This window comes from Motacilla alba, chromosome 2, assembly GCF_015832195.1.
Source record: "Motacilla alba alba isolate MOTALB_02 chromosome 2, Motacilla_alba_V1.0_pri, whole genome shotgun sequence".
Taxonomy (NCBI): domain Eukaryota; kingdom Metazoa; phylum Chordata; class Aves; order Passeriformes; family Motacillidae; genus Motacilla; species Motacilla alba.
The window spans coordinates 94,030,837-94,054,154 of NC_052017.1; the positions used below are offsets into that span (position 1 = coordinate 94,030,837).

At 43.1% G+C, this 23,318-nt stretch overlaps 1 protein-coding gene across 1 annotated transcript in view; it reads right to left on the reverse strand.

Moving 5' to 3' along the window:
• The window catches only part of ZNF407 (zinc finger protein 407), a 343,275-nt gene that overhangs the window by 318,975 nt on the left and 982 nt on the right, over positions 1 to 23,318 (reverse strand). Inside the window, 2 exon segments of the mRNA XM_038126471.1 lie at positions 17,334 to 17,427; positions 17,429 to 20,077. Of these exon segments, the coding sequence (XP_037982399.1) occupies positions 17,334 to 17,427; positions 17,429 to 17,920 (586 nt within the window). The 5' untranslated portion in view covers positions 17,921 to 20,077.

Sequence of the window (23,318 nt, forward strand, 5' to 3'; positions counted from 1 at the left end):
TTATATTAAACTTTTACCAAAAAGAAATTAATATCCATCATTAGGAATCAGTATAAAAAGGTGATAGCTGTACACAGACCTCAGCTATGGAGAAGGTAAACCCTTAACATGCAGAGGAAAAGCTGCATGGCAAATCACACCTTTTCTCCTTAATGCTTTCCTGTAAAACATGCAAGCAATCACAACAGTGCTGCCATGTCCTCTGCAACACAGAGAGTGATTTTTTTCCCCCCATAACTTAGAGGATCATGACTGTGACCTAAACCATGCATAGCTGTGCAAAGCCTGGCTTCCTCCAGAAGTAGCTGTTACCTGTGTTCAGCTGAACAATGCTTCAGCTATAGTCACTGCAGAACCTTTAATGCTACCTGGTTTTGTACTCAGAACAGTTCAGGCGTTCCAACTGACCTTCCCTCTAATTTCCATCTGTGACACATCTGCCTGTGTCAAGAGACAGAAACCAATATAAGACAGCAACAGGAGGTGTACCAGTGTGACCGTGGCAATGTGAGTCCAAGCACTGGCAGTACGAGATGATACAAAAATTATTCAGGACTTCTGTGGTGCCTGTGAAAGCAGTCAAGGGATACTATTGGCATACCATGGAGCCTTTTCCTTTCCCCATCCTCAAGCTCTTCACTGGATGAACTAAGCCATGTATCTACAAAAGCCTCCGGCACTTCAGCTGAGGACCAAAAAGAAGCTGAAGGCCAAGCAGGCTCCCACTTCTCCCCATCAAAACACACTCTTGGTCAGCAGGTGGAGAGTGAAGGTGAATGAGGGAGAATGGCTATCCCAGAGAGAAAGGCCAGAAGATGCCAGAGCAACTGCCACCTCCTATTGTAGCCTATATGATGAAACCACAACTTCCCAGAATGGGTCCTAGGCAGATAGAACTGAAGGAGGGAAGGTAATTGAAGACAAGGAACATCCTCTTGCTGATACCACCATCCCTTATAAAATAAAATCCCCATTTACTAGTCCAAAGCATTCACACTTACTGATAGTTTGGCAACAAACACCATGAAGGTTTCAAAGCTGCTGCTTGTTAACAGTATCCATTTCCCTCCATGTCTATTCGTTTCAATACAACAAATTTGGTGCTTGCCTAAATCAGTCCCTGAAACTCAGCTCTCATCCAGAACCAGCAATATGCCTAAGCGTCATTGTGCACAGTGATAGCACAATTTGTGTGAGGCACACGTGTTCAACTGCCTTCCCAAACAAGGAACAGCCAGACATTTTAATCTCTCCTGCAGGAGTGGTGCATGGGAACAGCTGCACTGGGGACCACTTCCCTAATACCTACAAAAATTATGAAGCTTCACTCTGCTCTAAGAGCTGCACCTTGCCAACTGGGTATCTTAAGCGTACAAAACCCTTTCCCTATTTCGAAGCACACTGTTTAACAGCTACACAAGAACTGCAATGCATTTCCTTCTGTTCTTGGTTTATCAAATCAATCGCTAATCTTCAGCCAGCACCACAATATCAAACAGCTCCCTGGGAAATATCAGCAGTGGAGGCCAAGGTGGGCAGAGTCTCTCCCCCTCACCAGAGCCCAGCAGGCACACAGAGCCACTGCTAAACCCCACTATCATCTGGTGTGATGAGGGTGGCACCACAGCCCTCCGCTTCCACAGACTAGAAGAAGCGCCTGGTTAACCTGGTGGCCTCAGGCATGGCCTTCTGCTCCCCAAGGCATTCCTCGGCAGGGAGGGCAGATGCTGCTGGACCCTGCCCAGACACAGTTCCTGGGCACCACAGGAGCTCACGGAAGGACCTTGCAGTGCTTGGCTGGGCAAGGGGACCTTGGGAGTTGGGGCAGAACTGCAACTTGGTTGCAGAGACTCTGTCTTTCCCCAATACATCATCCCTCTTTCTCTCAGGAATGCTTCAGGAGAGTGTTATTACTAAAATTGCTACTAATTCCCTGAAAAACACCAAGTTGAAATCAATCCCACAAACTTTCCCAAGATCAATAGGTTTCAATGAACACAGAAAACATACACAGTAGCAACCACGGGCAAGTACCAGGAGACCAAGCTAGAGTAATAAATTGCACCTGCTCCAACACTTTCCTGGCAGGAAAAAATTGACATATCACTAAGCAGGCTGTTGTTCAGCTCAAACACCCACAGGATCTGAGGCACCACAAGACTGGTAACCCACGGGGTGACTTAGCACAGCAAAGCACAGCCAGGACTCAAGGCCAGATCTGACCCCACAGAAGGGCAGGTTTTGGCAGCTCTCAGAGAGCAGCCCAGACCACAGAGTCAGTCCCTCTGACTGAGCAATGTGGGCACAGAAAGTGACTGCAGGTCCAAGGGGCTGCTTCCTACAGTAAAGGGTCCTAGTACAGCCTGTTTATCTCTTAGAAAGTAAAAAGAATATTTAGTCACCTGTTTCAGTCATCAACAGTCATTTTCCTAGTGTTCACCCTCAGAAAAACTTTTACAAGTTTTGTCAGCTAAGCAGCCTTTCTCATCCTAAAGCACCAAATTCTTTTTACATGAAACAGGAAAGGAATTCACTTCTAACAGTGACCCTGCTGATTCCATTTTACAATTTAAAATACTATTCCATTTTACAATTAAAAATGTTGGGGCAAATGTACCACTTTCCCAGGATTTAATATCTGATATTATTTCCATATACTAAACAATACAGAAGATTTTACTGGTTGAACCCCTGTAACAGCACAAATCATAGCAGTGTAAACATGCAAAGGATCTTATTACAACCATTATGCTTTTTTCATCAATCTCATTCTGTACTACCGTGTTAAGGACATCTAAGTATTCTTAGGCACATGTACAATGGAAAAAATAAATTAATAGCCTTTTTAATGAATCTCTCACAAAATCTTCCGTCCCCCCAAATCATAGAATTGTTAGGTTGGTGAAGACCATGTTCATCAAGCCAAACTGTTAACCCAGCACTGCCAAGTTCACTACTAAGCCATGTCAAATCCCACATCCACACATCTTTTAAATACCTCCAGGGATGCTAAACTCCACCACTTCAGTGGAAAGCCTGTTTCAGGGCTTGAGAACCCTTTCAGGAGAGGAATTTTTTGTAAATCCAATCTAAACCTCCCCCAGTGCAACTTGAGGCCATTTCCTCTTGTCCTGTCACTTGTTACTTGGGAGAAGAGACCAACCCCCACTTGGCCACAACTTCCTTTCAGGTACTTGTAGAGAGTGTTAAGGTCTTCCCTGAGCCTGCTTTTCTCAGGCTATACAACCCCAGCTCCTCATAAGACTTGTGCTCCAGACCCTTCATCAGCTCCACTGCTCTTCTGGGACACACTCCAGCACCTCAATGTCTTTGTTGATGTGAGTGGACCAAACCAGAACAGAGGATTGAAGGTGCAGCCTCACCAGTGCTGAGTACAAGGGGACAATCCCTGCCCTGCTCCTGCTGGCCACACTATTCCCCACACAGGCCAGGAAGCCATTGGCCTCCTTGGCCACCTGGGCACACACTGGCTCTTGCTCAGCCATTGTCAGCACTCCCAGGTCCTTTTCCACCAGCAGCTTTCCAGCCACTCTGCCCCCAGCCTGTAGTGCTGCCTGGGGTTTTTCATGACCCAAGAGCAGGACCCAGCACTTGGCCTTACTGAACCTCCTAAAATGGCCCCAACCCATTGATCCAGCCTGTCCAGATCCCTCTGCAGAGCCTTCCTGCCCTCCAGCAGATCAACACTCCTGGCCAGCTCAGTGCTGTCTGCAACATGACAGAGTGCACTCGGTCCTCTTGTCCAGATCATTGACAAAGATACTAAACAGAACCAGCCCCAGCTGAGCCCTGGGGAGCACCACTTGTGACCAGCCACGGTTACTAGCTGGATGTAATTCCATTCACCACCACTCTTTGGGCCCTGCCATCAAGCCAGCTTTTTATCCAGGCATCCTCATGCCACTATCTGTGTTTTAAATTACTCCAATACCTATTAACACCTAAATTCAACAGAATTCACTGGGAATAGAGCATTTGAAAATCAAAATATTTCTTTAGGTGCTTAAAAAGGATTTTTAAAGTAATGCCATATATCAAGATTTCACTAGTTTATCTACAAAACTTGTTATTCAAAATTAAATAAAATTACACAAGCCCACTTCTTTTTAATTAAAATTAGTTTGTATTTTGAAAACTCAACAATTAACAATGCTTAGTTGCATTAAGTTGCACTCTCCGGAATGCTTCAAAAGAAAAATTAAATTATATTAGATTATTTTTAATAACTTGTAGAATTTAAAAGTGCCCAGTTATAAATGAAAGGACTACAGAATAAAGGCAGCGAATGCACACTTTCAATGCTATTAAAAGGCAGACACATGAGATCTCATGTATCTTGTGCCATTTGTAAAAAGATTGTTTTATTATCAGTGTAACTAATCACAATGAAGACATCTCTTACAATCAAAGACATTATAATGAATTTTCTTTACAGCTACAGGGAAATGGGATTTGCTGTTCCATATCAAACTAGAACAGGCTGTATAAATTCTTCTTCATATTTATTATTAAATGTAACTTTTATCTATAAAATCAGCCATGAAATATTAAAAATTGAAACAACAGAATTTATATCCTTTACTTAATTTAGTTTAAACGGTCTATTCACTAAAGAGAGGGGGAAAAAAGTTACATATGTATTATATAATGTGCCCTCCCCACTCCCTCATAAGTGTTTCCATTATAAACCACCTAGTTTTTGGAATTTATAACTCAGCTGTAAAAAACCACTTCATTTGTAAAAGTTGGTATACTTTTCCTTTTACAAATTAAAAAAAAAAATCTGTTTCAGAAAGAAGGCAAGAAAGAATGTGAGAGAAGGGGAAAGGCAATTAGACTAAGAATTTTAACTCTTGGCCAGTTAAATCAGCTGGTACAAGCCATCTGTTGAAATTCAGACCCATCTTCCCACCCCATCCCCCAAAGAACCATTGGGAGATGGTCAGCTGGCTGCACCAGAGCCCCTGGGCAGATGGGAGGCAGGTACTGGCCTCCAGCTGCTGCTGCCCCGCCAGGTTTGGCTATCTTATCCTACTGCTACCTCCTGAAGTCAGCTGCACAACTCAGAATTGGACAAATGGAAAATAAGTGAGAATAGCAAAGAATATTAAAGAGAAGGGACAAGATACAGCACATTAGCACATCTTAAAAATGACAGATAGACAAAACAACCTGTAAAAAAAAAGGGTTCTCACAATTAAAAGATTGAGAAATTCAAGATCTGGAGATTGGAAAACATACAGTGCAACACAAACTGAAGAGAAAAATAAAAGCAAATAAAAGCCATCAGAAGTTCACACAAAGATTAAAAGGGACTTATTTAAGACAGCATGGAAAAAAAATTCATATATAAGATGGCAGATTCCAAAATGAAGCACGAAATAAAGCAACAAGAGACAAGCAACCTATGACCTTAAGGTGCAAGCTACAACCTACACTATTTCCTACTAGCAATATCTTACTTTCAGCTTTTTCCTGGAGCCCAACAGCGAAATTTACCTTTATTTTCAGAGTCCGCATTTTACAGTCTGAAAGGAATAGAAAGAAGCAGCAAAGGAACCTTGCATTGGTTCTCATAGCACAGTTGGTGAGTTGGATGAGCCTGGCAGGAGCAACAACCAGGCTACCCCAGGTAGATGCCTGCAGACACTGTCTCGAGAGCACTGGGGAAGCTGGCAAAGACCTGAAGTCCAAAGACGCTCCCATGTGCCCCAGGTGATGCTGCACTCTTGCTTAGAGGAAACTACCAAGGCCATGTGTTCAAACGTAGCCTTTATTTAGTCTTCAGCTTTTAGTCTTCAGCTAAGTTTATTCATCAGAAAAGTCTCTCTCTTGGCAATTCTTTAACTACGGCCCATGAGGACGATGTATATGTATTGCAACCAATTCCCACAACAATACAAATAAGTAATGTTTATAAATTCATTGGTTCTCTACAGTGATTCAAGCTTGAAGGTAGTCAGTTTTAAAAAACCTTCACAAGATCTTTTAGTGGACTAGATTAATCTGGCACACACAGACAGCAGAGAATATTTCCAAATTATGCATAAAAAGCTAAACACAGTAGAAAGATATTACCTACACTCCCTCCTACGACACATGCAAAAAAGGTACATGAGCAAAAGGAGCTACAAAGTATGAATTTTAGGCATCTATTAGTCATTGATATTATTCATTACTTTGATATGGCTTGATTTGCAATAGAGACAATGAGGAACAAGAGAAAGAAGATTGATGCTCTAAGGCAAACATATCCTTAAAAATCCAGACTCAAAGAGCAAAGGCTGCAAATGCAGTATCAGTTACTAGTGTATGGAATTTATGTCAGATCACCAACAGGAAAAAAGAAAAAGGGAAAGGAAAAGCTGAACCAAGCAGCAAGGATCCTCTAAGGGATCAGACGGTCCCATGGCACAGAATGTGCACTCAATTCCCAAAATTCAACAGTCCAAAATCACTCATGTCTGTATCTACCTGGAATGTTAGCCACTACTGTACTACTCAATGTCAAGATTTAAAATGTCTGGATAAGAAAGTGAGACCTGGAGTTTTAGGTACTGATATCTCACATCTGATTCGGAGAAGGAAGAAAAAAATCCAGGTCCTTCTCAACAGCATGAGGCAGCCACTAAGCTAGAGAAAAACAGCGAGCACAAGTCCTAAGCCCAGAAAATGAGAGCCTAAATATGGCAACCGGGAGAAAAGACTCTGCAGAGCTGCTACCATATGATTTACTGCTCACAAACCTGAGAAGTCTCATCTTCTACCTGGGGCACACCTGCAGTGTGAGCACCCCAAAGCAGGCACCCAAGCAATGCCTCCTACTCCTCCAAACCCACTGCAGCTGCTCCATAACTTGGTGTCCAGCAGTCCCAAAAACAGAGCCTGTTCAGGCCCACCATGTCTCATGCAGGGAGCAGGAATCTTTTATGAAGAGTCACTAAAACCCACATTCACTCTAGGAATAGTTTTATACTTCATGTCAAAAAATGCACAGACTATGAGATTATTTCATTTGAATTCATTGTATTTATTAGAATTTAAGATCAAAATGTATTCATTACAAAAATATGTATTGCACAAACATGAGAAAATATTTATTAATTGTTCTACCTGGCAGCTCATATTCAGTAGAAGGTCACCAAAAAATAATTCCGAGTGCTTTCAAGAACTATTCAAACAAATATTTCTAGAAGCAAAACCAGAACAATATGGTTTTTAAAATTAAAGCATATTTCACAGAGTACTAAAATTTGGAGGAATACTGTCCTCAAAATTACCCCTATTTGGAATGACTGGCATGACTGTATTAGCCACACGTTAACATTGCTCGATCCAGTCAGCTCACTAAATCATTAAAAATATACATGACTGAGCTTCAGTTTGACCTGCAGTGACTCCTATATGTACTCTCAAAATTAACACAAGCACTGAATACTACTAATTTTCAAGTTGTAATAACTGATCAAAGAATACTGTCCTGTAATTCACTACAAACTCAAATCATAGCGCTGAACTGTGCATTTTCAAACAAGTGGTTTATAGCTCTAGATTTAAAATGCAAAGTTTCCATTATATTTAATAATTAAAATGCATGCTGCGTTATGGTTACATTTGGTGACTGGATTAGTAGTACCCCAACTGAGTTAAACAATGCCTTTTTCCTATTAGAGTTCATATTACCATATTGTCTATTTGTTTAAGAAAAGGAAGAAAAAAAGCACAGCAAGGAATAAGGAATAAAAAAGAAATATGAATATCAAACATACTGAAAGACAGTGAGAACCAAGACAGCTAGAAGACCTGGTATCAGCAAAATATAGGCTAGCTGAAAGCAGAAAAGCTGAAGTATCTGTGCATTTAAAGTATGAAAACTTTTAATAAAAAGAATATTCTCCCTTTGTCAATAAGGGTTCTCATTCAAAGTAAAGGGAATAAAGCTCAGTTTGTTTTCCTAGATGCAGTTGCTACAAATTGAGGGAATACAGACATCACTGTCAAAGAGCAGACTCTTTCAGGCTGTCAACTTCTTAATCAGGGTCTGACTTCACTGGAAAGTGTGAAATTATGTAATTATTTATGCTTTGCAATTCTGACGGTTTAAACAAATCCAGCACTATGAACATCATCTTTTATAATGCAAAATTCCTACTGCGATTTTGTTTTAGGGAATATACCTTTTCTTTTTTTTCCCCTGTGCTTTCTAGGTGGTTTATTCAAACAAAATTTAAATATTATGTGAAGTATTTCTTTTCTCCCAAAACAGATCCCATAGAGCTTAGAAACATAACTTACAAGGAGGAAAAGTAATTGAAAAATAAAGTAAAAATGAAATCATGGCCACAGTGACATCAACTGAAGTTTTCTCAGCACTGTCACTTATATTGTCACCAAAAAACTCTCTAATGGCAAGACCAAAGACCTTTGAGTACCTACAACAAATGCATAAATAAAATATTATTTGAGCCCATAAAAAGACATACACCTTATATTCCTGCACTTCCATACAATATTTAAGTAAAAACTTCAGAGATGAACTTTGCTTTCATTTCAAGTATATTTTAATTATCTTGGTACCAGCAGCATATATAAACACAAGCTTGTGTGCCTGAAAGCTTGCCTACTTCTCCCTCTACCATAGCTGACGTAATGTATTGCCTCTGCCTGTAAGTCACCTCCTCAGAAACCCATCCCCTTATAGGGTAAATACCCTTAGCATACAAAATACAAAGGTAGGCATTCTCTGAAATAAAACTTTATTTAACACTCCCCCCCAAAAAACACACTTTACTGAAAGCAGCAACATCTAAATTCATGATGATGTGAATGAAGAAGAAGAGAAAGCATTCCTGCAAGTCAACCTCCACCAGCAAAGTTCAGCATGCTATTTTCCTGGAAATGGAACTTGAATAGCCTCACTAGAGGTAGCAAAATGCATGGTCAGGTTTTCACTTGTCCTCTCCAAACAACACCTTCTGAACCCAATGACCTTGTGCCCAGGAAGGATTTTTGAGGTTTGACAGAGGGAGCTCCTTGTATCTCACCAGATGTCTGCTCCAGAGCAGCGGAAGGTCAACGCCAAACCTTTGTCAACTTTCTCTTCAGTCTCTTCCTCCCCTTCCCTCCTCAGGTTGCCATCCCTGTTGCAAATTCTTTGGGTGACACAAAGGAAAGGAGACTGGGAACAAAGCCTATGTGCAACCCTCTGCAGATATAAGAGGCACTAACAAAGAAGTCAAAGCAACACTTGTCGAGTGTTTTCTGAGCTACCTAGATTTAGAATGGCACTCACATTCACAAGTCTGCATTTTTGACACTCCAAGTCTAATGAGAAACAACTAAAGAAAAAAAGGGTATTTTTTTTCATGTAACATATCTGCCAAGTTTCAAGTACCAACAAGTAACAACACTGTATTGCGAAACCTCTGCTCAAGAACCAACCTGTTTTTTGAGGTAAGATTTGGACAAAGAAAATTAAAAATCCAATTTTATTTCTTTGGTTTTGTATGCAAAAATTATGAAATGGAGAGCTTGTGTCAGGTTCTGATTTTGATCATTTTGACACAAATTGAAAAAATTCTGTTAAACTAAATGGAAATATTCTGATTTATAGCCAGGTAAATAACATCAAATTCTAGTCCCAGGTTTTCTTTCCTTCCTGATTAAATTACATTAACATACACTCAAAACAAAGCAACTACTGCTATCCCTGTTGGCTTCTTCAGAATAAGTTATCTGTTAAAAAATACCATCTGGACACAAACATGAAGTCACAAGGGTTCTTCACATGTCTGCCATCTATCTGAAGCCTTGCAACAAAGAGGCTTTTAGCAGTATCATAGTACATGGACACCAACATATCTTCCTAAATGCAGGGCAGAAGTCAACGTGCTTCTGTGAGGACCTATATGCCATAGTTTCTCCCTAAAATACTTTTTATAAACCTGCTACGTATATGAGGCAGCAAAAACCACAACGCTCTGTATTCTTACATGGAATGCAGCAGAAAAAGGCTCAACAACTAAATATTGCATCTTCACATTCTTGCTAAAAGGTTTGACATAGTATTCATTGCCATATTATTCCTAATTAGCAGTTTAAGCTTGTTAACAAGAACAGTTTATTTAAGGTAAACAGGAATTATCTTTCCATTGTGTAGGTAGGACTTGTAAATAGGACAGCTCATAAATTCTAAGATGAGAGCAACTAGGAAACTATTCATTAAGGCTTGTAAGGCTTGGGTTATAAATTCAAAACATGAAGCATAACATGGTTAAAGAAGAAGGTTTTATTTTTAAAAGCATTCATTAGGCTCTCATCTTCAAGCTTCAGACTTGTAAATAATTTAAAATGAAAATGCGAACAACAGGCAGGGAAAACAAAACAAATGCAATTCAAATCAGTCCATTGTTGTACCAATAAAACTCAGAACAACAGAAACTAAGTTGGCAGATTCTGAAGACAACATCCAGAGAACATCTTTATGTACTGTGTCTTTGAACTTACATGTTGTGCTACCACTGGCTCCAATTAAAAAAAAAAAAAAAAAAAAAAAAAAAAAAAAAAAAAAAAAGCTCTGTCTTGTAACAGCCAGGCTTTGCCCAGTAAAGGATACACATGCTGAACTTTTAATTTTTGGTATTCATTGCACTTTATTCTGGATATGCCAAAGCAAACAAACAAGCTGAGTTTATCAATGTTTTTAGATTTTATACTTATCCATTCTGACTCTTCAGAAATGTATATCCTATTAAGAGTTTATATAACATAGCCCAAGAATAATCTTCCCTTTAAAGATTAAGGTAAACCCCTCCGTTTGCCTCACATGGGGAGCATGGAAAGAAACAGCCTTTACTTCACAGGCACTGAAAACTGAAAGTGAAGAAGACAAAAGTAACTAATCAAACAAAAAAACAAAACACAGAGATCACTGCTGTCCTGACTGTGTATTCAGTGTCCCAAATCCAATGTCGATACATCCCATATTACACACCAAAGAACCAGGTAAGTGCAACATTTTGCTTTCACTGAACCTATGGAGTTTGCTATCCTTTTCTCAAGGACTTGGAACAATCCAACTTAAACATTCAATGTCACTTAAACATTCAATGGAAGACAAGCGTGCAACTGGAATTTCTTTCTCCATGTTAAAAGACCATATGGCGCTGCAAAATGCAGAACTGCCATATTCCTACAGCACAGATCTTGCGCAGAAAGATGTGCATAGATGCTGGCTATCCCAGGAACATCAAGACATGCTCCTCAGAAGCTTTTTGCTTACTGACTGCACCCCATGCACCAGGAAACCTGACATTTGTCAGTCACACAGCATTTCCTGCCAGCCAGCACAGGGCTTTCCAGAGGCACCAACCCTCCAGTCACTACAAGAGCAGCATGTCCAATGCTTCCAGCAAGTCTGATGCTTCCACATGTGAACCAAGATGGAAAGGTCACCCCTGTCCCTGCTTCTCCCTCCAACACAGAAGTGGGTGATGCCAACATGCCAGACATCACCAGTGCAGATAAAGTAAGTCTCCTCCTGATTAGGAAGGAGAGCTAAAGCCAACTCTGCATGGACTATCTCATGTTCACAGCAAATGTTTACAGCCAACATTCAAATAAATCCAATCTAACCCATTGAATGGAAACAGGTGAAGGTCACAGGCTCTTCCAGATTGAGCCCAAGCTTGAAAACCTGACTAAAGAGAGAGCTCACATATATAAAGCCATGCCAGAGCTCTTAAGACCATCCGAATGGCAACACAACAATCTGTGTTTGATTAAATCAGAATTCCTGTCAGGACCTCCTCAAACTTCTCTGGAACGTTCTCAAACTTCTTGTTGGAATGCTTCCTACAGAAAAGCTATATACCAGGTAGCTGTATGGATTCCATAAAAAAAAAAAAATCACATGAAACAATGATTTCCATATGAAATGATGACTTAGTGTCACTATTCCGGTAAGTTTTGTTACCCCTTGTAATTGCAGTGGATTTTAACACTTATATGTATTTTTTTATATGCACTTGTAACAAAATATAACCCATCGAGATGTATACATTCAGATCTATACACTGACTATAGACAGATCTATATACTGTGTACCCTGACTCTGTACACCTCCCCCTGGGCCATTACATACGTCACACACACATAGTAACTTGTATGTCTGGACGCAGAACTACAAAGGCAATTAAAATTTATGCCTGCACCACTAAGGATCAAAAAAGCCTAAAACACTCACGGCCTCACAGCCCACTTAAACAAACCCATACAGACAGTAGTTCAGTAGTAGGCCAGACTACTAAGAAGAAAGGTCAGCCTGTTGTAGAACAAGCAAAAAAAAACAAAACTAAGCAAAAAAAAATTAGCAATTGACAGCTCTGATAACACAGGATTGGAAAGCAGTCACAATCATGCAAACAAGCATTTTACTTTTGGAACACCATTAGTGCCTGTTTCTAAAAGGCACTCCGGTAATTTCTTTCCTTGTAAGGATGTGTGTGAATTGGATAGTACGCACTGCAATTTTCCTTTCCATACTGAGGAAAAAGGAGAGCTAGGTTTCTTTCTGCTATAAAGCTACAGATTGCCGACATACAAGTTTGGGACACAATTAACTTTCGTCTTCACATGTTGAAGAACTGAGATTAAGTAAAATATGAAAACTTCCACATACATTTAACATAAATATCTACAATAGGCTACAGACTGTTCTGTAACTACTGACTCTTCCCTGGCAGATGGCAGAAACAGGACTAATGGCATTCACAACTGCAGAGCAGGAAAGCATATATGATTCCCCTGATTTAAACATACAACTCCTTTCTGCAAAACAAAAAGTTACCTTTGGAACTTCTGCAGGTGAGAAATTGAAAATTACAGGAACATAGTTTTGCATTTTTTGCTTCTTCAGTAGTTTTATACACATATGCTAATAAATAATCTCAGTTTATATGTTTACACAGCCCATAATGACAAAAAAAATACAGTTTAGAAGTACATATAGGCATATTTAAACTTTCATACACGTTTGTGTAACCATGTAAGAACGTCCACTGCAAAAGCCAACAGACCAAAGATAAAACCACTCTAATGTTACTGGAGAGATTTTGCTTGAACTTCGACACCACAGGCCAGGCAAGATTTAAACAGTTTGCCGTGCCAGGTCCCATGCAACCCTACTCCTAACTCATTCTCTCCAAGACATCCATGGATAACCCTATGCCTGTTAGTACTAAACATTGTACTTGCCTGAGAAAAGTTGGCCTCTTCTCCCAGGCAACCAGCAACAGGACAAGAGAACACAAGTCTTAAGCTGCACCAGGGGGAGTTTAGGCTGCACATGAGGAAGAGTTTCTTGATTAGCCATTGGAATGGACTGCTCAGGGAGGTGATGGAGTCACTGTCCCTGGAGGTGTTTAAGGAAAGACTGAACTCAGCACTTAGTGCCATGGTCCAACTGACATGGGGGCGTTGGTCAGAGATTGGACTTGATCTCAAAAGTGTTTTGAGAAAGAACACTAGTTGATTCTGTGATCACTGGTGCGGCACAGTGCTCATTCCCTTCATGTCTTTGTGTCCACCAAGAACTGCTGTCATTGCTTCTGCTCCTTCATCTCCTGGTGCACAGGAGAAGCAGTGCCCCCATGCCTGGGCTGCTGCTGGCCAAGGCTGCTGTTTGATGCAGCTGCACCTCGGGCAGCAGTGGCAGTGCTGGGTGGCTGTGCTACCCCAAGGTGGCAAGGCCAACACAAAGCAAGACCTTTCTGGGGCAGAAAAATAACCACGACTGCTCAGCGGGCCAGCTGCTGACAACCTGCCAAAGTGAAAGCACCACTTCCATTTGACTCCTCACACAACACAGAGCACAGGAGAGAGACCACTCCTCCACACGTCTAGTTTTGAGAACAGCTGAAGGAAACACAGCCACTACATCTGCTCAATCACATCATACTGTCTTTCTCCCCAAGCTTTCAAAAGAGTAAGTTACACTCCAGATTTCAATCTAAAAGGTCAACTGTTTAGTACCTTTAACACGCACCATAATACCAAGGCATTAATTTCAATGAATGACTAGACCAAGTGTATCTGAAACCAGTGTTTTTATTTGACTGGTGGGGTCATCCATCCAATGAAACCTTTCTGTTTTCCTGAGAAAGAGAATATTTAAATTCTAAATCACATTAGGAAATTAAAACATAGGAGCCAACAAACAATTCCAATTCAACCACACTACATGCACAGACATCTCATGCACAAAACCCCAACTCTGTACACATTCAAAAAATTAAAAAAAAAAAATAGGCAAAGCAAAGCCACCTCATTCTAATGTTGTGCACACTAACAAGAAAATGCTGTTCTTCACTACAAAAGGTTGGGTTTAATGGAACACTGCGACTGACATCTCCTTCACACACATTCTATCTCTAAGTAATGTTTCTCTATAGAGACAACACAGGTTAAGTTTTAAAAGCATTTCTAACAAAGAAAACTCTCATGCAAATAAATTAGAAATCTTTGATGCTGTTACTATACAATAGTTCCTACAGAAGAATGATAGTAAAGGATTTAACTCAAGTAGTTTGAATTATATTTCCCAAAATGCTAATAAAACTGACATGTTTGAACACACTGAAAAAGTCACAGTCCATCATCATCCTGTCATAACAGTGCATTTAACTTTTTCTAAAATGTATGGATTATACAATTACTGCCAGGCTCCATATTTTATATATAAAAGCTACAATCTGATTATATGTCCATGCTGAAATAATTTATGAAATAAGGATGGAATGACTGCAATGTTACTTCCATGATGAATGTAACTTGCTGTGAATAGTGTAGGAGATTGCAAGAGAGACTCAACTGAAGCCTGTAATTGTCTTCATCTTTCATGAAGAGGTGTGACCTGGGAAAAATATAGATCCCAACATCCAAAGCTCCAGCCTCATACAAACATCTTGATTACTCATGTTCTGATACAGGAATGGAAAATTTGTAATCTTCATATGCCACACCTTTGGGTATTAAGGTGAGACTCACAGGGAATTATATCCAGTGTTTAAATTGTATCTTAGTCTGTTATGGTTTCTCACCACCAGAAAATCCACCACTGCCACTCTCACCCTTGCACGTTCAGATTTCCATTATTTACCACTCCCCAGGTGTTACCACCATCCTTAGTATCATACAGATGAGCATGAGCACGCGACGAAGCCAAGGTCTTGCAAGTCTGCATCTGTACAACTACACAAAGAAGCAAAGAGGGCACAGGAAAACAGAAACAAAACCTTTAACTTTATAAATTCTAAGACCACTACTAGCTACAGCATTCAGATCACAAATGTTTTTTCCTTCCTCCAACTAACACTACATTTAATATTAACATTGTGGTCCACAGGCCACACCAGTTATTCGAAGGAACAACAGGAAACCTTTCATATCAACTCAAACTAAACAAGACAGAACACAGACTCATAGAAAGGCTTGAGTTGGAAAGGACCTTAAAGATCACCTAGTTCCAACACCTTCTGCAGGAGCCAGTTGCTCAGAGTCCCATCCAACCTGGCCTTGGAACAGTTACAGGGATGGCATCCACAGCCTCTTCGAACAACCTGCGCCAGTGCCTTTCTACTCTCATATGAAACAACTTCTTCTATATAAAGGACATATAAATGATAACCTATCCCTCAAAGGCCACCTACCAGTTTTGGTTTAATGATTTTTCCTACTGAAGACAGACACACCCTCAGAAGCATATTAACATTTTTATGGTGTTTATGGTCACTTGCTTTCCCAGCCACAATCTGACAGGTTCCCCAGGGGTCTACTCTGACTCCTTAGATCAAAGCCACGCTGAAAATCAGAAGACGCTGAGAGCACAGGAAGTGCTCACGGTTCAAGAGCCCAACCTCCAGAGGAGGGTAGTAGTCCGGAGAGGAATAGCTGAGGGAGCTGGGATTGTTTAGTCTGGAGGAGGCCCAAGGGAGACCTTATCATTCTCTACAACCACCTGAAAGTAGGGTGAGGTCAGGTGTGGGTCAGCATCTTCTCCCAGGCAACAGAAATAGTTGAGAGGACAAAGCCTTAAGCTGCATCAGGAAGGGCTGGGCTGGAAGAAATCTTTCACTGAAAGTGTGATTAGCCTTTGGAATGGGCTGCCCAGGGACGTGACAGAGTCACTGTCCCTGAAGATGTTTAATGAAAGACCGGATGCAGCACACAGTGCTATCTGTTGACGAAATGGTATTCGCTATTATCAGAGGTCCTTTCCAACCTACTTCTGTAATTCTGTGACTGTTCTGCCTGGTGACTGAAGCAGAATAAAGGGAAAGCAGCAACAACCCTTCCTTTATCCCTTATAAGAGCCACGTACAGAGCTCCTCCAGTCACATGTGTCCGTCCCTCACCATCCACTGGTACACTTCTCAAAGCTCATCCCCGCTCATTCTACAGCAACCTTCGGGAAAGGAGGAGAAAATAAGAAACGGGATTCGGGCGGCTGAAACCACTCAGGGCAGCGCCGAACCCCGCACGCCGCCATTCCCGAGTGCCCTGGCCGGACCGGACCGGCCCCGCCCCGCCGCGCCTGCGCAGCCGGCACCGCGCAAACAGTCCCGGCTCGGCGCTTCGGGGGCGCCGCCCGGGGCCGTCCCTGCGGGGCGGCGGCTCCGAGGGCCCAGCGCCCACCGCCACCGCCGCCGTGCCCCGCTGTCTCCTGAGGCCACAGCCCCGCCCGGCCGGGCCCCGCGCGTGCGCACCGGCCCTAGGGAGCCGGGCGGAGGGGGGGACACAGGGAACCGGGGAGGAGCCCGGAGCACGCGCCAGCCGGAACCGCGCAACGCGGTGGCGGCTCGCGCGGGTCCCACCCTGCCCGGTTCTTTCCCTTCCTCTCTCCCTCCCTCTCTCCGTCCCCGCTGCCCTGGCCCGTGCCTTCTCCCTCTCCTTTTCCCGCCGCCGCCCGCCTGCGGCACGGCGAAAGGGAAGACCCCCACGGCCCCGGGGCCGGCTGCGGCAGCCAATGAGCGCAAGAGGCGCTCTTCCCGCCCTCGGCGCCCCGACCAATCGGCGAGCAGCTTGGGAGGAAGCGGGCACGGGATTGGTTCGGCCCGTGCGCCACAACCCGCTCGCCCGCCCACCCAAAAAAAAAAAAAAAAAAAAACGACGGCAGCGCAGAGGCCCAAAAAGCCCGAGGGGAGAAGACGACGCGGCGACCCCGTGAGCCCCCCTCGCGAGGGCCGAGGCAGCGGCTCGCCTCGCGCCGCTGGGCGGCGAGACGGGCCGGCCGCGCCGCGGCGGGCAGCGCTTACCGCGCGGGGGGAGCCGAGCGCCTCCGCTTGTGCCGAGCCGTGTCACCAGTGGCGCGCCGTAGATCCGCCGCGCTGCGTCACGCCCGGCGCGCGGGGAGGGGGGGCGGGGGCGAGTCGCGCTCACGTGACGCGGCGGCGCCGGCGGGCTGGGAGCCGGTGCGGCGGCGCCGCTCGTGCCGCCGCCGGCGCGAGGGGCCGCGCGCCCAACGGCAGCCGCCGCCGCCGCGCGCGCGCCCCCGCCCTGGCGCCATCTTGGCCTGCGCTGACAGCGCCCCTGACTCCCGGCTGCTGCCGCCCCCCACCCCCCGGGATGGGATGGCCCCTAAAGGAAGGACGGAGCTACGAGGGTTTCCCCGGAACGCGCGTCCCGGTGAGGCCGCACCTTGGTGCGCCTGCCGGGACGAGAGCAGACGGCGCTGGCGGGAGCCAGCGGGTGCGGGTTTGGGGCTTCCCGCAGCTGCCCGTGCGTTCGTTCCGTGGTGCGTGGCCTCTGCCCCTCGGGCGGCCCCCGCCCTGGGTTGCGCCGCGGTAACCGTGGGCCGCACAGGGCTGTGCATAAAGCTGTGCTTCGCATTCTCACCCTGCATCGCACCGCAGCGAGATTTGCATCTGGTCCTTGGGAAACCTGTTCTGGAGGAGCAGGGAGAGGCAAGTCCTTGACGCACAGCCCGCAGCCGTTCCCTAGGGATAGCAATCGAAGGGTGCCGACGCTCCGGCACTAAAATACCTTTCCAGGGAGTGCAGTTCAAGGGAGAAACAGTTGGAAAAGGCAAGAGGGAGGCAATTTGTAAAGTATTTCGTGTTTTATAAACTCGTGAAGAAACCACGATGATGAAACACTAAGTGTTCTTTCCCTCTTCTTAAACCAAGTCACATGATAAAGTATAATATCAAAGCAAAGAAGCAACATGTAAAGAGTCTTCAGATGCCTGTGGTGAAATGCAGTTGCTTTTTCACGGTGTCTTTTGATTTTTAAAATGCAGGTTTCCTATTTATCTCCTGATGACACAACATTTTTTAGTCGACCATATCTTAGTTAAACAGCTTTTAGCATACTTCAAGAGCGTGGCACAGAGACACAAGGAGAGAACACCTCTTCGGGAATAGGTTTGCAGTTCATTGACTTTCCAGTGACACAGTGTGCACGAGCTTACCAGCTAGAAGTGACAACTTACAGTGATAGTCCAACAGTCACTGGCTACTCTGCTAAATTTATGGCACAGCAACACCAATTCTCTTGTGCTTGTAAAGACTGTAAGAATGGGTTGAAAACAAAGCAGTTGCTGTGGCCTGAGCCCTTCATTGAAGCAAAGTGAAGCACCCCGGGCTTTACCAGTGTCTTGGGAAAGATCTGAAAAGAATGAACAAAATTTAAAACAGCAAAGTACCACATAGGACATTCGCGAGAGAGGGCTATGTCCTTGTCCTGTACCTAAGGGTTATAGTACAGAATTTAACTGTTCTGTGTATAATAGGAAATCCTCATGGAATATGGGTAAATTTGTAGTAAAGATACCTGTGGGATTTCAGAGACATAATTTGAGAGTCTACAGAAGCCACTGGCAGTTGTCAGAATAATACAATTATGAACAATCTGATTGTTCTAGATGTTTTTCAGCATGAGGAAAAGAGGTGAAACAACCTTTTGATGTCCTTTAACCTCAGCTTCTCTGCAGCTAACAAATTCCTTCCATGTGGCTTAAAAGATTTGTATGTTTGGGTCTCAAGGAACAGCAAGTGAACCTGCCTGGTCCATTAGTTATTTCATCATTTGTTTACTGAGAGGAAACAATGCAGAGAAGAAGACACGACCGTGCAAGGTGGAGTCTTACAAGATGAAACATTTGTAACAAAATACAAAGAGAGGCAGCACATTTAGGAAGAGAGGCAGCACATTTTAGGAATAGCCTGAAGAGGGAGCCATTGGTATGGGACAAGTTGCAACTAAGGCAGAATCGCTTAATCTAAGGAAAAAAATCATACATGTACCAAAAATAATTAATTTTATTTTGCAGGTATAAGCTGTATTTATTAAATATTTTCATCCGTATATTTAATATTCTGGCTTAGCAATATACAGAATTCTAAAGTTGCTGAAAAGTGGTTCTTTGTTCAGAAATAGTTCCACTAATAAAAATATATTAGAATGCAAGCTGAATAAGTCAATGAGTAATTAACAAGAATTTCATTTCTTAATAAATTCGTTTATCAATAGATTGTAAATATAGACTCTATTTTCTAACAATATCGCACTAGGAATGATTCTGCAGCTGCTACATTTCTACCAAATATTTCACACCAAAATACTGATTTTGCTAGAATTGTTACTCATTCCAAGAGTAGTACCAGCCCTTTACTTAGCTGTGTAACTTAAAACTCTCCCTACCTTTCCTCCTTAATATTCTGTGTTTGCTCCTGTGCAGAAAACACACACAGCTTTGTAATTACTACTACGAGATGTCAGACATTCAGAAGGATAAAGGCAGTCATCATACTTACCAACTCTGAATCGTGGGATTGCCCATCAGATTTGGGAAGAATCTTATTTTAGAAGAAATAGCCCCATGAATCAATTACGATCTCATGGTAGAATGTCGCTGGCAGGCACTCCAAAGGACGTGGTGTCTGTAGGATGTCAAGTTATCAGCATCGACCCATAAGGATTCCTTAACCACCACTGGTTTTTCACTGAGTAGCAAATTTTTTTAAGAGTTGCATATATCTTTATTCTGCTGTTCCAACCCCTAAAAAACATGAAACAGAATAATTAGGGCGTAAACACCAAGAACCTTTTTAGTCTCAATTACCTAGACATATATATACACATGTATCTATACTTTTCCTTATTTTATACAAGTGATTTTCCCCATTTTTCAAGATGTAGGATTCAGGAAGCAAAGTGCAATATTCCAGTTTGACAGACCTGGTGCTGCACGCTGTTCAAACTGATGGAATTTGGTTGAGTCAGCGTCCTTGGAGGCATTTAAAGGATGTGTAGATGTGGCACTGAGGGTTTAGCGGTGAACTTGGCGATGCTGGGGTGATCGTCGGTTTGAGAGGAAAGTTAATGTGTTTACAATTTGACGGGTGAAGGTATGGATGTTAACGTCTTTGAAATGGGTTTTAATGTCTCTGCTGACTTCAGGCAGCGGGTTTGTTGCAGGGCCCAGGCAGTTCTGCTCCTGAAACAGACAGGGGTCTGCACAAGCCTGAATTTCTGAGCTTTGGGGTAAAATAGTCGGCTCAAGGGGGGAATATGTGATAGACGGCTCGGGAAGGCTGTACCTTCCTAGTGCCTCAGCCAGTGGGGAAAGGAAGAGGGCAACATGCAGCCGGGAATTTGGAATAAAAGGCAGCTGCGCCCTCCGAAACCTCGAGAGAGAAAACCCCGCGGGTGTGGATCTCGAATTAAGTTGGAGGACTCCTTTGTCTCCTTTTTGGACATAAACCTCTAAAACCTTGTAAACCCCGTTTGTGGATTTTCCAGACAGACTCAATAAAGGTCTTTTTTAACAGTGGCCAGTTTCAATGAACAATTCTATGAGTCGGCCGTGGTCCTGTGATCCTGGTCCCTCGCTGGTGCAGCACCGCTGTGACCCATGGCTCAGCTGGTGCCGGCACTGCCTCGGCCGAACGGCAGCCTGGGCAGAACACAGGCGGCTTCTGGCCGGCTCGGCAGGGTCACAGAGGGACCGGGGCACTGCCAGCGACACACCCGAGCACTGATGGGCTGGCTGAGGCCAGCTGGCTGCAGCTCCGATATGGTTTTGTGGGGAGCTGCCCCTGTGGAAGGAACCGTGACGGTAGTTCCGTGCCCACTGCCCTTGGTGTCCAAAGGGATGGAGAGCGAGAGCGAGCCTGCACAGCCCCGCTCGGCCCGCTCCGCAGCCGGGCATCTGCCGCAGCTCTCGGAGCCAGAGGAGGAGTGGCCGCGTCAGGGCACGGCTGCACCTTTGTGCCACCGAGGTCGCGCTGCCCGTGGCACCCGTGCCCGCTCCGTCATTAAAGGCCGCACCTTCGGACTCGCTTTGTGTTACCCGCTGGGTTCGCTGCCCAGGCGTGCCGAGGAACTTGTTTAAAGTACAAGTAGTTAACCATTTTTACATAAACAAAATGCTCACCCACTGCTAGGTACCTTTTGTTAATTTTTTTTGTTGTGATATAAAGAACCTTATGCAGTCAGGTAAAAATGTAGTAAAAATTATGTGGTTTCCCAACTTTTCCTGCTACAGTAAGTGCAATATAAATGTTTGAGAAAAATAAGAAGGAAAGCACCCGAGCTTTAATGGAACACTTACAAACGATTTGTTTGAATTTCTTATAATTACATAAAATCTAGGGGGGGAAATATTTTTGAGCCACTTGAAGTGATTGTAAGGGTTTTTTGCAATTAAAATACTTTTACAGGAGTTTAAGTTTACAGATAAAAGTTGCAAGAATATGAAGAAAAACAAAACAGTGCTTGAAGTTCCCCCACTAAACAAGAGTGACTGCAAATCCTTTCATTTGGCCCCCAAATGATGCATCATCCAGGCCTAGTCTTGCCAGTAGTATTAAAGGCTTTCTATTCAGCCTGCGACACGGAAGAATGGGGGCCATGGATGTCTATCTGCATGTGCACAGATGCAAGTGCATCTTCACAGAGGCACTTGAAGAGTCACATGTGATCTTTCATCAGATCACATGAATAATTATCCATCCTGAATAATCTGAGTTATGTTTCTCTAAAGTCAGGTTACAGTCCAGCTGAGGAGTGCTAAGAGAACTGTGTAACATCTATGGGATGTAAAAGTCTAGAACAGTAGTCATATAGCTGTCTGCTCAGTGTCACAGTAGCCAACATCTCAAAAATAAATAGTCATAGAAAGCAATTGTATATAAGCACCAACAACTAAATGGTTTTGCATACACAATACAAATCATGCAGGCAGGAGACCTCACTTATGTCTCTGTGCATGCAGCTTTCTAGATACAAACATCAATATCAATATACCAATAAATCAGATGTGGGTTTTTTTCCATGTTGACAAATAACGGATGCTACTTGAAGCACACAGACAGAAATTTTACGCATGGACATTATCTTTAAGTCTTCAGGCTGTTCCGTCCAGAAAATCCCATGTTAAGATACATCAGCACCTATAGAATATTGCAGGTGAAATATCCTTTTTCTGGGCCCATACACTTTGGTGTGCACTTTATAAGGGTTACGTAACAAAGGCACCAGTGACTGCCATTGCTGGCTTGTTCACCAGGACTGAAGCTAGCACAACATCTGTCATGATTTTGTTTATTTGTTTGTTTGTTTAAAATGGACTTTTCATTCCACTGCTTTTCAATAAAAAGTGGACTATATATAAATTTTGGTGACCAGTAGCCCTCAAAAAAGGCAGCTCCAGAAAGGATGTACTTCCAGGATCTTACTGGTCCTTCTGCTGTGATTAAATGAGACTTTATCTTTCAAAGTTGTCACTGGAATGTTAGGGTTGCTGCCAAATTGAGGATGTTAACCCTGCCTATGGAATTTGATGGCTTGTCAGGAAGGCAGTAATGCACAGGAGACAAGTAAAGCAGTACTAGCTCTTAGATTTCTAATTGTAAAAAAAGAGTGATGCAAACCTACATGCTATTCATATGAGGGCTCTGCCACCACTTGTTTCTTCACGCCAGAAGAGTGTATGTTGGGAGTGTGTCATGTTGAATATTTTCAGTTTTCTATTACAGAGATTTTACAGTTTCAATTCTAAGTTCCACAAATAAAAAAACTAGCATATGATATTTGAATTATACTTACAGATATAAAAAAAAAGAAAATTGTAATTGCACTGGAAGAATGGGGAACATGCAAGTGGCCAACATGTCATGTTATTTCACAGTGAGAGATCATCAAAATTATTTTGAGACAGGTAGCAAAATCAGCATTATGCACACATACATCTACAATATCTGGTTTCATTTAACTGCAGATGTGTTTACGTCAGTCTG